This window comes from Thunnus maccoyii, chromosome 18 (assembly GCF_910596095.1).
Source record: "Thunnus maccoyii chromosome 18, fThuMac1.1, whole genome shotgun sequence".
In the NCBI taxonomy this organism is placed as follows: domain Eukaryota; kingdom Metazoa; phylum Chordata; class Actinopteri; order Scombriformes; family Scombridae; genus Thunnus; species Thunnus maccoyii.
Genome location: NC_056550.1, coordinates 15,010,400 through 15,023,761, shown reverse-complemented (window position 1 = coordinate 15,023,761; position 13,362 = coordinate 15,010,400). Strand labels below are relative to the sequence as shown.

The 13,362-nt window shown below is 38.7% G+C and overlaps 1 protein-coding gene, 1 long non-coding RNA gene and 1 other non-coding gene across 3 annotated transcripts; 2 read left to right on the top strand and 1 right to left on the bottom strand.

Moving 5' to 3' along the window:
* Positions 1–642: 642 nt before the first annotated feature.
* Positions 643–2,970, top strand: LOC121884331. Its single transcript, XR_006092328.1, has 3 exons — positions 643–741; positions 1,727–1,840; positions 2,017–2,970. It is a non-coding gene; the product is annotated as an uncharacterized LOC121884331 (long non-coding RNA).
* Positions 837–918, top strand: trnal-uag. Its single transcript has one exon. It is a non-coding gene; the product is annotated as a tRNA-Leu (tRNA).
* On the bottom strand, positions 1,599–11,913 carry sdr42e2 (short chain dehydrogenase/reductase family 42E, member 2). Its single transcript, XM_042393093.1, has 11 exons — positions 11,476–11,913; positions 9,726–9,821; positions 9,027–9,084; positions 8,653–8,771; positions 8,301–8,376; positions 7,059–7,141; positions 5,816–5,953; positions 5,476–5,541; positions 4,754–4,817; positions 4,542–4,615; positions 1,599–1,976 (listed from the first exon to the last, which is right to left on the bottom strand). Exons 1-11 carry the CDS (start codon positions 11,911–11,913, stop codon positions 1,728–1,730), a joined length of 1,461 nt encoding a protein of 486 aa, XP_042249027.1. The 3' UTR covers positions 1,599–1,727.
* Positions 11,914–13,362: the final 1,449 nt, after the last annotated feature.

Here is a 13,362-nt window from a genome sequence, read left to right as displayed (position 1 = left end):
ATGAAAGGTGACATATGATCACCCACACCTTCAAGGGGACATATTAAGCAGTAGTCAGTTGTAGAAGTACAGCACTAAAGTACAGGCTTGGGGTACTTGAACTTTATTTCTGTATTTCCATATTATGCTATGTTATACCTTTAGGGAGGGAAAAAATAAAGGAAACCATATTTCACATCATAATCATATTTCACCATCATATTTCTTTTACATACAAAATCCAAAAAATATGATACGGTGGGTTAAAGTAGCCAACAGCATATAAAACAGTTGACATTAGTTTGTGTTTGACCTGCTATAATCCATCAATATATAATAATGTATAACTCTGATTCTGCTATTATGCTTCATAGTTAGTACTTTAACTTGTGATACCTTTGCTAGTATTTCTGGACAAGTAACTTTTTTTAAAAAAAATGCAGGGCCATTTAATCTATTTAATGAGTTTTACATTGTAAAAGCTACTGTTGAAATATACACGACTTTCACATTTCAAATCCATTTTTCGTTTAAAGTTAATCACGTTCACACAAAATCAATCAAAGGTTCAAAAGTGTTGGCAAATATGTCCAATAGCGTGACGACACAGACAGTGACGACACAAGCCTGTAACATGACGTATTGTTATCAATAACACGATGACAATCATGTACAAACATATAGCTTAGCTTCTAGTGTTTGATATCACATATCGTTGCGTGTGGCACTATTAATTGAACACAATTGCAATACAACAAAAAAGTAAGAGAATATTTAAAATAATACCGTTAAAAACATTACGGCTATCATTGCTAGAGGAAGCTATTTAGTTATAAATGACCACGACCGAAGACACTGGTAGCGTGGCCGAGTGGTCTAAGGCGCTGGATTTAGGCTCCAGTCATTTCGATGGCGTGGGTTCGAATCCCACCGCTGCCAGATGTGTTTCATTTTGATGATTATTTGCTCTCAGAGATCTACATGATCAACTGAAACGTGTAAACATGATAACGTTTTTTTCACGTTACGCCTGTGCGCCTATTCGACTCATTTTGCTGCTTCACATTACTTCATGCTGCTGTGAAAATCATTCATAGTGCAAGTGCGCCATCTTTTGACGACCTGTATGTGCACAAAGACACCAGTTTACTCTTCATAATGACACTACTTCATGTTTATTTTATAGAAAGAGAACCATAAGCATTTCCTCACAGAAAGACTTGAGCAAAGAAAGAACTTATAAATGAATGTGCTCATTACAGATATAAAATGGTAATTGGCATTCATTGTTGATGCTTTTATTTCTAAACGTGTACAAAATTACTATTAAATACTAATTAAATTCTAAAGATGTGTAAATCACAACAAATATAAATAATAGAAACTGGAGGCATGCTTTAAATACAATCAACGAAAATGGAAATATTTGTAATACAAAGTTAGATATTTTTCCTTTTAATGAAATCAACTTCAAACTGTGGAGAAATCCAGAGCATTCACGCAACTCAGGTTTAATACTTTTCAGTAGCCTTTTAGTTTTGCACTCAGACACACGTATACCAACATCAAAACAGAGAAAAGGAAGCACATTACATAACCTACATAAACTGTGAGACATTTTTTAAATATCTAAGCAAAACGTTTTATTTTCTAACTAAGAAAAGGAAGTGTGTGATTTGAAAACAAAATGACGGAGACAACTGTCCATACAGTACAGTGAAAATTGTTGTTTTTTTTTATCAACCAGACTAGTCCTGACTGAGTATGCAGCACAACATCAGTAGCACCAGACTGAGGCCCATAAACAGCAGAAGAATGAGGTGTCTGGGCAGCTGAGAGGTCCAGGAGAGGTTGAAAAGAGGTGAGCTGGAGCAGGGCCGCCGGGACTTCAGGTACTGTTCCACAGAGTCCGCCAGACTGTAGGGTTTCGGACAGTAACCGAGCTCTCGACGGGCCTTGTCGATCTTGAAGGTGTGGCTTACTGCTATGTTCCTCACCTGCAAGTGAACATTAAGCATTTGAGGTATGTTTCACCAGGTTTTTTTTTCATCAAGACAGAAGCTCCTGTGGATATTCAGCTGCTCCAAAGAAGTCTAGACCAAAACACCAAAGTTAAAGGCCACACTGTGAGGCTAATTGTTCAGATTAACCTCTATTTGGCAAGCTTGATTTTACATTCTGATAGCCTACAACTGATGGATGCCTCCGGTTACTGCATCTTCTTACTGGCTGAGGATAAAGTGTCTGCATGTGAAGTACAAACAGTTACGGAAGAGTTCAGGTCTTGTGATGTAAACCTTTCACAAAATATCCTCATAGCTTCACTGTATGACTTATACCAAGTTGTTGTATATTGATTTGCCAGTATAGTATCATAGTTAGACACACTACAACCACAAACTGCTGAGTCCTGCTCTTCCTGTCTGACTTGACGATCATCTTGACTATATATGTATATCCCTCTGGTATAGCTGTACCTTTCTACTGCTATCAATTTTCACTCACTTGAGATGAATCTGTATTCAAAAAGTCATCAGTGACGCAGGACATTAGTAATATCCAAAATGTGGTCTGTAATGCTGACGATGTGTGTAGGTTGTCTCTAATATCTGGCCATAGAAGAATTAAAATTAGCCTTCTAATCAATAATTATGGTCCCTGACAAATAAACTGATACATAAAATACATTTCGGTGGTGAAATGGCTCATGACAAATTTCTATTGATAATGAATTTCATAGTGTCGCTGTGCTAAGAAAACATTTTTAGTGCTGCATCATTTGTCAGTAATTGCTTTGCACATAATGTTGATTCATGCATCAGATTTCTGAATTGGTTTGTTTCACTTTTATGTGTGTGTAAATTATATCTTTATCCTTGTCCTTAAAGGATAAGACTGGCTTTAATCTCTATTTTTGTCCCTTGAGAATATCAACAATATGTTAGCCCGTCTCTCAATATTCGCTTCAATATCCTGTCTGTGGTACTCAGATTCCAGCCTTTTCATTCTCACTTTGATTTTTTTTTTTTAAAGTCTCAGTAATTTCCTAAAAAAAAAAAGCTAGGCATTGTAGTCTTTAGCAAAAGCTACTCAAACAGGAGTAAAGTGTGCATTTGCTAGGGACTATTTTCAGCTGCGGATTAATACACATTTGGTGTTCCTGTCAATATTTACGGCAGCAGGACATATAGAGCTGACTAAAAAATAAACTACAGTGCCCACGTTCATTGTAATGAAGGAACATGTCACCCAGTGCAACGATGTGGTTCATTTGTGTGTTTTTATAATTTTTTGGACAACATTTGAGCTCTACGGCACAGAGGAACAAGATATATCAGGCTTTGACTACACAGACAACACTTTTTAGTAGGATTAATTCAGGGTTTTGGTCTTTTCATGGGACAAACAATGAGATAAAATATGGAATATTAGTACTATATAGTATCACTACTCTCATCCTTTAAGCTTATTGAATCAGCATCTCCTTTAATGTGATTGCAGAAATGGAATTTATGTGCGAGAGAAAAAAACTACTCTGCACGTCACGCGACGGCTGACTTAACCTGAGAGTCAGCAGGTTCATTTGAGCCCAGCCAAGAGGTTGCCCGACTCCGCTCACCATGGCAACAGCCAGTGTACTGAGGTCACTTCCTGTCAACTTCATCTTGAACTTCCTGTTCTGACCCCACAGCAGTTTATGTTTTATTCACAGGACAATCATCGATCCCCCGGCCAGCAGCTGTCTGACAGAATGAGCTCCAGGTGCAGGCCCACAGGCTCAGCTTTGGTTTCTGCCTCATCACACATTCATGAGGACCTTGCAGGCCATGACGGAGGCTCCTTGAGATGCATCGTAAAGGCCTCCCCGGGCAGGATTATTGCAAAGCCTGTTACATTATAATTCTCAATGCAAGTTAATGTTTTTTAATGGTGCCACGGACCAGCAGATCGAAGTCAAAGGCTTCCATTGACTATGACAGCTTTGGCATTTCTTTACCTGCCAGTATTTTTTGAATTCATTTGAAGGTTCACCTTGGTTTTCCATAATTCATGCACACAAGATAGCATCAGATGAGGGAGGGGGAGAGCAGGGGGCTGATAGGAAAATACCCACCTTAATGAAGTCTGTCTTCACTGTTGTGGGAGAGACTTAAACAAGAATCTACTCATCAGGGAGCAGGTAACCTAAACCCCCACCTCCCCCCATCTCCAACACACTAGACACTTTTAATTAGGTAGGCATGTATATGTTCACACACAACTTTCAGCACTATGGAGTCACATTATCATGATCCAAAATGTATCTCTTCAAACTGTCAGACTGAGTTCATTCAAGTTACACAGCTAAAGGAGCTCTCTGAGGCAGTTGAGTTACAAGAAATTATCCGTTTTTGCCTTTTCTTTCAAGTATCAAACGCAGAGTTCAGCTGCAGTGCGTCACTTAAAACTGCATTAAGAACATGCTAAAGAGCAGAAAATGGTTGAATCATTCATTTGAAGCCTGAGAGAGAGAGAGAGAAAGTTTTTAAGGAGGCAGGAGAGGAAGAAGGAAGAGTAATTACCTCACTTCTGGTAAAGAGGAGAGGCACTTCTATCACAGGTCTCAGGACTATATGCAAATATTCAACCAGGATAGCTGGAAATAGAAGAAAACCACATATATCGGGGTTATTAGTACGAACAACTCAACACATTTTCATGCAAATATGGTTTTTTAAGTGACATTTAAAAGGAGTACAAATTTAAAAAAAAAAAAAAAAAAGAGATGGGCTACCTGCTGAATAGACAAGCGAAACTGGCAGGTTTATCAACGGCCTGCTGTAACCCAGCTTTTCAAACTGCAATAGAAACATGAGATTGCAACGAAATGCAATTTCAATTAATCGGTAAATATCTTTGAAATTTTAAAGAATAAAGCAGGAGTTACTTTAGATTTTTCTTATTGTCAACAAATCCCATAAAAATCCAACAATGTGCCAGTAAATGTCTCAGTACTCTCTGTCTTCCCTAACCTGTCTGTGGCAATCAGGCCCATTGGTTCCTACTGAAGATAAATCTTTACAGTTTGACTCATAAATATATAGTTTCTTTTTTTTTTAAGTCTTGATAATTTCTTAAATCAGCAGGGCGCTCTCATGTTTGACAAATGTTACATCAACAGGAGTAAATAGTAAATTTGTTGGGGACTATTTTCAGCTGCAGACTAATACACGTTTGTTGTGACAGTGAGTATTTACAGCAGCAGAACAGTGTATGTGGTAATTGACTCAAAATAAATTACAGTTGCCATGTTGACTGTAATAAAGGTGCTACACTGTGGCTTATTGAGGTGTTTTTAAATGTTTTTGGACAACAATTATCTTTATGATGCACAGAAATAAGCTACACAGACAATACTTGTTAGTGGCTTCAATGTATTATTAGTTTTATTCTTTTCAAGGGACTTGTTAACATAAGAAAAACATAGAATATCACCAGTGTTTTCCTTTAACTCACCAAAGGTGTCAACCACTCAAATAGATTGACTGAAAGTCCATCATTAATGAAATAGACCTGTCCACTCTGCAAAAGAACAGAAAACAGAGGCCTGTTATAAAGGAAACACTCTATATTATCTTTATTTAATCTATGAGACAACTATCTATCTCTCATCTTTGGTCTTGATGTGCAGAACAGAGAGGTTGACTAAAAGAAGTATTAGAGCAGAACTAGAGGGGGATCCAGATAAATAGAGCCAATATTCATGTTGTATGTGTGGTTTTGTTGCTGAAAGGCGTCTCATCACATGAATCTATGGGTGTTGACTCTTTGTTCTGAGGTGCACAGTGTGACTCACAGAGACACAGCTCCTCTTCAGTGTGAGAGCCTCTGCTGCCAGCATGTGGGCCAGCACCAGGTTATCTACGTGTACCCAGTTCATCCTGGCCCGGGGGTCGCCAAACCTGAAACTAAACAACCGACGCTCCACATTCACCTGGACAGAGAGACAGAGAGATGAGGGATAATAAGTGGACAGTTTGATCTATTTCTTGTTTGTTTTGGGTTTTACTCCTTTTTCATCATAGTTTATGGTCGTATGCGTGTTTTCTATCGTTCCAATTTTGGATTTTTTTCTGATAATGAATGTGAACAAACCTTAAAATCCAGATTTAAGTACAATCTTAGTGATTTTGCATGTTTTGGACAATTAACCCCATACAACATACATATTACTATTGATCTCTTAGCAAACATCCATAGATTTTTTTAATGTACCATAGCTTTCAGTTCATGTTAGCATGGTATGAAAATTTGGAGACAGTGAATATTTTGTTGCCTTCATAATTTGTCAAAGTTACATTAAAATGGTGTTTTGAAAAATAATGACATCTGACATGTAAGGCTGCCGAACAGCTTTTTTTTTAATGCATGACACAACTAAATTCATGTCATTTTCTACAAAATATCCAGGCTTGTTCATTGCTGATGTAGCTTTTTGTCAGCTGATGGTAGGGTTAGGGTTAGGGTTAGGGTTAAAATTAGGGTGCTGGAATTTTTTAAGGCTTTACCAAGAAAGAGTCTTTGCAATGACATTACAAAGCAATGATAACATAACTCTGAGAGAACTAATGGCCTTACACAAATGAAAGCTTATGGTATGCTAATTTTTCAGAAAATGTTCAGCAGGAACATAAAGTTTACACAATTTGAGCTAAAATGTTTTGCACTCATTAACTCCAGCTTGTGCATAATTAAGTCTTGAATTAACCTTACAGTGTGCAGTATCTAAAAACTTCACCTTCTTGGCCACTTGACCAACAGTAAACTCAGAACACAGCCAAACACATGCAGCCTTTCACCAGACTGCACTGCTACCTCACAGAGGAAAGACTGGAAGAAAAGTGGGTTGTAACTAGATGCCCCGGAGAGCTCCATCAATAATGTAAACTCTTCAGGCAGGAACACATTCTGCCAGGGAGGCGCACAAGAAGTGCCTTCAGACACTGCAAGATTTTTCTTCTCCTGTGCCAACGTGAAAGAAATCTATCTACATTTATCATGATACAGGACTATAAATTATGTTTGTGTCCATCCCTCACCATCACTCTGTGGAGGTGTCTCCTCTCTTCTGGTCCATATATGCCGCAGGGCCGTAGGACACAGGTCCGCAGCAGGCCTCCGCCTTCACAAGAGAGAATTCAAACCACTGAGAATATATACATTTATGTATTTTTGCCCAGTTAACTACTACATAAAAGCTCTTTCATATTTTTAAAGGATAGGTTCACAATTTTTCAAGTCTGTCTTAAAACAACAGTCAGGTGCAAATATGAACATTCAAACATGTTTTGCTCGCTGTTATGATTCCTCCTGTACATACTGACCATTAGAAAATCTCCATCAATGTTTTCCCTTTCAGGTGCAGTGGAATGATCATAGCATAAAAGGGGAATTTGGCACTAAAAACACAGTAACTTTGAAAGATATTGAATTGATTTGACACATTTGGACAGCTGAAGCCTCATATCAGCTTCAAATAAGCTTTGAAATACAGTTTTTGCACAGAAGGAAAACTGTGGATTTTGTTCCCCATCACATAGAAAGTAAAGACCTCTTAATGGCCAGTATGAACAGGAGGAATGATTATAGAGAAAAACACGTGTCAAAGTTCATTTGAGCACCTGACTATTGTTATAGGCCAGACTTGAAAAATTGTGAACCTATCCTTTAATACAGTAGCACTAATTTCCCTGAGGTGTCTGGCCTCTAAGTCCGAGCCAGTGGAAAAAAAAAAAAAGTAAGCCACATCCTCCTGCAGAGGTTGCATGGACTTTAACCTGCAGTATATAATGAAGACAGCCCCATGCTCTAAGGTTAATTGAATGTATAAGGTGATGCTCACTGATAGGGTGCAGGGTGACACCTAAGGAGGAAATGGGAGGCTTCACACCTCTTTATGTAAAGCACGTAGTGGAACCTAAAACCCACTGATTAGAAGATTGAGAGTGAGTATATGTGCAGTATGTGTGTGCATGTGTGTGCATGTGTGTGTGTGTGTGCGTGCGCGCGTGCATGTACTACTCAAGACATTAAGTCACATCAATGCTGCACTTCAATCATACTGTTCTGCCCTGCTCTAAATTTAAACTGATGTTACTGTCATGTTGGATTGTACACATAGGCGGCTGGGTTTCCATGGCAACCACTGCCTCAGTCTCTCTTTCAAACATACAAACACATTTACATAGAAACCGAAGGCCATAGGTTTCAATCTCTGATTGCAGCGTTTTCATGTTATACTGTGGATACGCTTGTCATTGCACACACTGATCATTTCACACCTTTGAGGGAGCATCCGTTGGCTGCGAGGACCATCTGCTCTGCAATAGCTTTAGTTCTGGAGTAGTGGTCAATGTGCTGCAACAGAAAGAAACACAGAAGCATTAAATAACCCTCTGAGTAATTTTAATGTCTGATTTTATGTCTTATAATTTTGACCTTTTGTTCAGTTCTTCATCCCAGTTTTCCTTATGTTCCAATACACTGTTTTATAAAACCACAATGACATATTTTATTTTTGTTAAGTTTTGGTGGCACATGAGCAGATTTAGAAGAATTTATACTGTTTATATGGTTTACTGTTGAAGGTTGGCAACAGTCATACTTCAGTTTGATCTAATTCTCTTTACTCACCACGTCGGGGGGCACATAAGGCACTGAAGCCTCATCGCCATCCTCAATTGGTTTCCCAGCAAACACTACATTGATGGTACTGGTGTACACTAGTCGGGGGATGCTCCTCTCTTTGCACACTGAGACATAGACATACATTGTATAAAAAAAATCAAAATGTCTTTGCTCCCATATTTTTTAGCTTTTAGCAAAGTCAGTGATTAAAAATTTTAACTAAAAACACATTTCCACATCACAATGAAGAATGTCAAGTTCCCTTTTACCACTAACTATTTCCAGTGTTCAAATGATATTCAGAAATCATTTAAATGTTTCATTACAGTGTATGTGGGACGTTTGGTGATAGGTATTAAAGTTTTTACACGTATTCTTACCATTTATGACATTATTGGTCCCACCAACATTGACCGACTCCACTTGCTCTTTCCGCAGCTGGAGACAGAGACACAGAGAGAAAAATGTCACTTCTTAATGACATCATCTCTCTACATTTTGATTATTCATCCACATTATAACAAGTGTACAATATCCCTAATTTTACCTCCAGCGTTCTTATTATCTGTTAAAAGCATCTCACAGTATGTTCACCTCTTAAACGTACATTATGACTCATACAAAAACAAGCAAGAAAACAACTGTGTGTTCGCCTTAATTGTTTATTGGTGGAGCACTGAGGGTGTTATGAGGCAGGTGTGTGCTCTACTAAGTGAGCCATCATTGTATTTATCATCAGTTGTCACAAGGAATTCTAGTCCTTATCCAGCTTGTTCTGCAGATTGGATGCAGCGACTGATTCTTACAGTAAATACTGAGTTCGAAAAGTCTGCTTTGAGATACTGTAAGCTACTATAGTACACATTAAGCACATGATTAATCTTAAATTACTATGGACAGTGGCAGCTGCTCCTCAGTGTGTCTTTCTGAGTGAAAATAAAGGCCTAAGTAATGAAAAGTGAATCTAACAAGGACATAAGATAGACTTAATGCAGTGAAACGTGTCCCTCTTGTCTCTCTGACTTTTGTCTGAATGAGAAGTATTGAGAAGGTGCCACAGAAGACATGAAGGAGGTCACCTGTTCTGGCCCGGACATGCCGTAAGATGCTGTGTGGAATATACAGTCGACCCCTTCACACAACTTATAGAGGGAGGAATAGTCCCGGATATCACTCTGTAAGAACAAGATAAGAGTAATTATCCTCGGTTGGTTAATGCCAGGACATTTTTCTTAACATGGAAGCTCAATATGTTTAGTTATGTTTCATCCATAACAGAACACAGATTAAATACACTTTTGACAGTTGGAACACAGCAAATTTTCAATTACAATATTGATTTCTGACACTTTTACGTGTTCGTTTATTCTCAACACAACATAAGCAGTTTGCCAGGTCGGGAGCATTGAAGGTTAAGTGACACAGACTGGTACATGTGGCGGTGTGAGTCACTAACCACCCCATGAAAGGACGTTTATAATTAAGGTAAGTGTGCCACGAGGCTTGCAGGTGAAACCTGAATCATGTCACCACCCTCTCTGACCCAGTCAGCAGCTGGCGCTCTGAGGCGGATCACTCACCTGTGTCTGTTTCCAGCCAGCATGCAGACAAACCACCGAGACAAACTGATGCTGGCTGACGCAAGAAAACACTAGAGTTGATTTTCAAGTCTGCATGTAGCAGTGTGAGTTATAAGGATGTGTCAGAACTCACACCGTGTATTTCATGTTGTTTATAACACAAAAGACATCCTTATGACATGACTCAGTGTCTGTCAGCTTTGGTGGGTTTTAAGTTGTTTTGAGTTTGAGTTTCCAAAAAATTTGAATTAAAAAAAAGGCACTTAAAAATGAAAATGAATGTGCAGGGAAACGAAAGAAGAACAAACACAAAACTAAAATTAAAAAGTTAGGACCCCTGGTTTAAATTAAAGGAGGGGTTCACAGTTTTTCATGACTATCCTATAATGGTCAGGTTCCCAAATGAACAGTGCCACACATTTTTCTTGTTGTAATCATTACCCCTGTTCTTAAGAGATCCCTTTATAATGAACTTACAACAAAAGTGATGGAGGACAATATCCAGAAGTCTCCTTTCATGCTAAAATGTATTTAAAAGTTTATCTGAAGCTAATATGAGGCTCCAGCTGTTCAAATTAGTTAAATCAAGTCAATTCAAGTCAATATCTTTCAAAGTTACTCTCTTTTAAGTGCCGAATTCCCTCTTTTTGTTGATCCTTCCACTGCAGTTGAACTGGAAAACACTGTCAAAACACAAAGTGACTGTATTTGACTAACTCAGATGGCTGAAACTTCATATTATCTTCAGATAAACTTTTACTAACATTTTTGCTTAAAACCAGGACTGTGGATTTTGTCCCCCATCACTTACACTTACTAACAGGAGGAATGATTACAGCGAGCGAAACCTGTGTCAATGTTCATTTTAATTTCTGATTTGTGGTTAATGAAGAAGAGGATGTTAAATAATTGCTAAAAAAATCCAAAATGGTGCCAAAAAATTATAGGACATACAGGTCGTACTGGTTATGTTGTTCTTTGTTCATCCTACTAGTGAAGGGACAGTGTGACTTGACAAAATGCAAAAAAACCAAAACAAAAAAAAACAACAGCTACAGCTGCATGGCTAAATAATCATTATCAGACATGAGTCCTGCAGTTACAAAGTATTTAAGAAGAAGAGCATTACACGTCAACAGTATACTGGTGCTGAATTGTCTTATTTTGGGCAAAGATATGCAAGGGAACGTTGAAAACAAAATAGAGAAGTATCAATTGGAATAATAGCAGGATTTCAAACAGTAGGTACCTGATAGAAACTCGCTCCATCAGGGATGTCACAGGGAGGCTTATTCATGTCCAGAAGGAGCACTGACATCCCCTGGCTGGCCAGCGCTCTCCCCAGCCTAAAGCCAAAGTATCCCCCTCCACCTGTCACCAGCACCTTCCCTGGAGAGATGCTCCGGGCCAGTGCTGCTTCCTCTCCGAGTCTGGAGGCCGCACACTCTGGGCTGCTGCAGCTGGCCGCCATGGCTCCATTTACCCGGTGTCGGATGGCCACGGCCGGGCTGGAGGCCACAGCCGGCACTGGGTGGTTGACCCAAGGCTGGTGGGTGAGGTGTGGGTGGTTGTGCATGTGGTGTCCACTGGCCTGCAGGCGACAAAGGGGGACACTGTGGCAGGGAAGCTGCTTCACCTGGCACAGAGAGCCTCCACTCTCACTCATATTGGGACCGCACAGCTCCATAGACCGTCCTGTATGGGTTGAAGGAGGTCGACTATTGGTTATTCATTGCTTTAGTATCATTAAAGTTTGACCTGTAAGAGTCATCTTGTAGAACTGCAGATTAGGTTTCGCCTTAAGTAGTTTTAAAATTGCTGACACTGCCTTTCCAACAGCATCACATACTGTATCAGTTTGTTTCAGCTCTTCATTGAAGGTGAGTGAAATATTAATCCCAAAGACTCTTTATCATGACTGCACCTTCCATCAGATGGAAATATTCTGGATGTCTGGTGCATAATTTCATAAGCTTCACATTTCCCCCAATTTCAGCATGACATATTTGGTATCTTTGGAAACAATGGGATCTCCATTGAAATTTAAAATAAAGGTCTGTGGATTTGAACAATTTTTGCTTGCACAGTATCAATTTGTAATGACTGACTGCTATTTGTTAAAGGGTTTAAAGAAAAGACAGAATGCCAGATTTGATAATTTCAGTTTTTGTATATGAATCTACTAAAAGACTGTATTTTGTAGCTTGTATACTAGACTTCTCATTTATAACATGCATCTAAGTTTGGCCCATTTTTGACAAATGAAAATGACCTGAAGGTCCTGGACATCAGAATTAAAATACAACTGATCCTCATGAAGAAATAAAGAATGAATCAATGTACAATATTCAACAGTAAGTTGTGAATGTAATTTGTCAGACAAATTTTAAAAGATCAGTAATTAACACATCTTGTAACTTCTGATACTGTGGACCTCTTCTGCATTTCTCTCCAAAATGAACGAGCTAATAGGACATTTGGCTCTCAAACTGATGAATAAATGACACACAGATCCGATTGCCATCACATGTACATTTTATACTTTCCTACAATTCAAAAAGTTGTAGTAATTAACTTACCTTAATATTCCTTTTGACCTCTCACATCCATACCTGTGCCACTTGGCTCATGAACTAATGCAGTCTACACCTTTGCTTTGCTCTTGTGGTCCCTCCTGATGCGTCACCTCTCTCACCTGTCAATCACCTGCACCTTTACCTGAAGACTCTCCTACCGTAACGCCTGGATGCAGCACGCAGGCTGCAGGCAGTAAGGATCACGTTTCCAGGAGCATCAGGTGGACAAGCAGCAACATCTGCTGCCCTTTTTACTGTCAGCATATAACATATGTATATACTCAGGTCAGAGGTCACATTTTTTACCCCTGTTTTAGAGTACTCACAAATATGAGTCTCAATTTGGCTGCAGGAACATTGTTAAATGGATATTCAAATGAGCTTCCATTTAGCCACATGTAGCTCTAAATAACTTTGAAAATGCAGTCTGAGAATGTTAAAGTCAGACATTAAGTAAGTTTAGAGTGACATCTGAGATGTTTTTTTTCTTGTGAAAATTGATTTAATGTAATGCAATATATAAATGTTAAATCTATATAATAAATATTAAAGCGGTCCCA

What these genes read in the sequence shown, in the direction of transcription:
- sdr42e2 (XM_042393093.1), bottom strand. Translation starts at nt 11,913, where the DNA reads ATGGAGCTGTGCGGTCCCAATATGAGTGAGAGTGGAGGCTCTCTGTGC. An exon ending in CAACGGATGCTCCCTCAAAG is followed by an intron (nt 7,142 to 8,300) that starts GTGTGAAATGAT and finishes TCTCTTGTGAAG; the next exon opens with GCGGAGGCCTGCTGCGGACC. An exon ending in TTCGCTTGTCTATTCAGCAG is followed by an intron (nt 4,616 to 4,753) that starts GTAGCCCATCTC and finishes TTCTATTTCCAG; the next exon opens with CTATCCTGGTTGAATATTTG.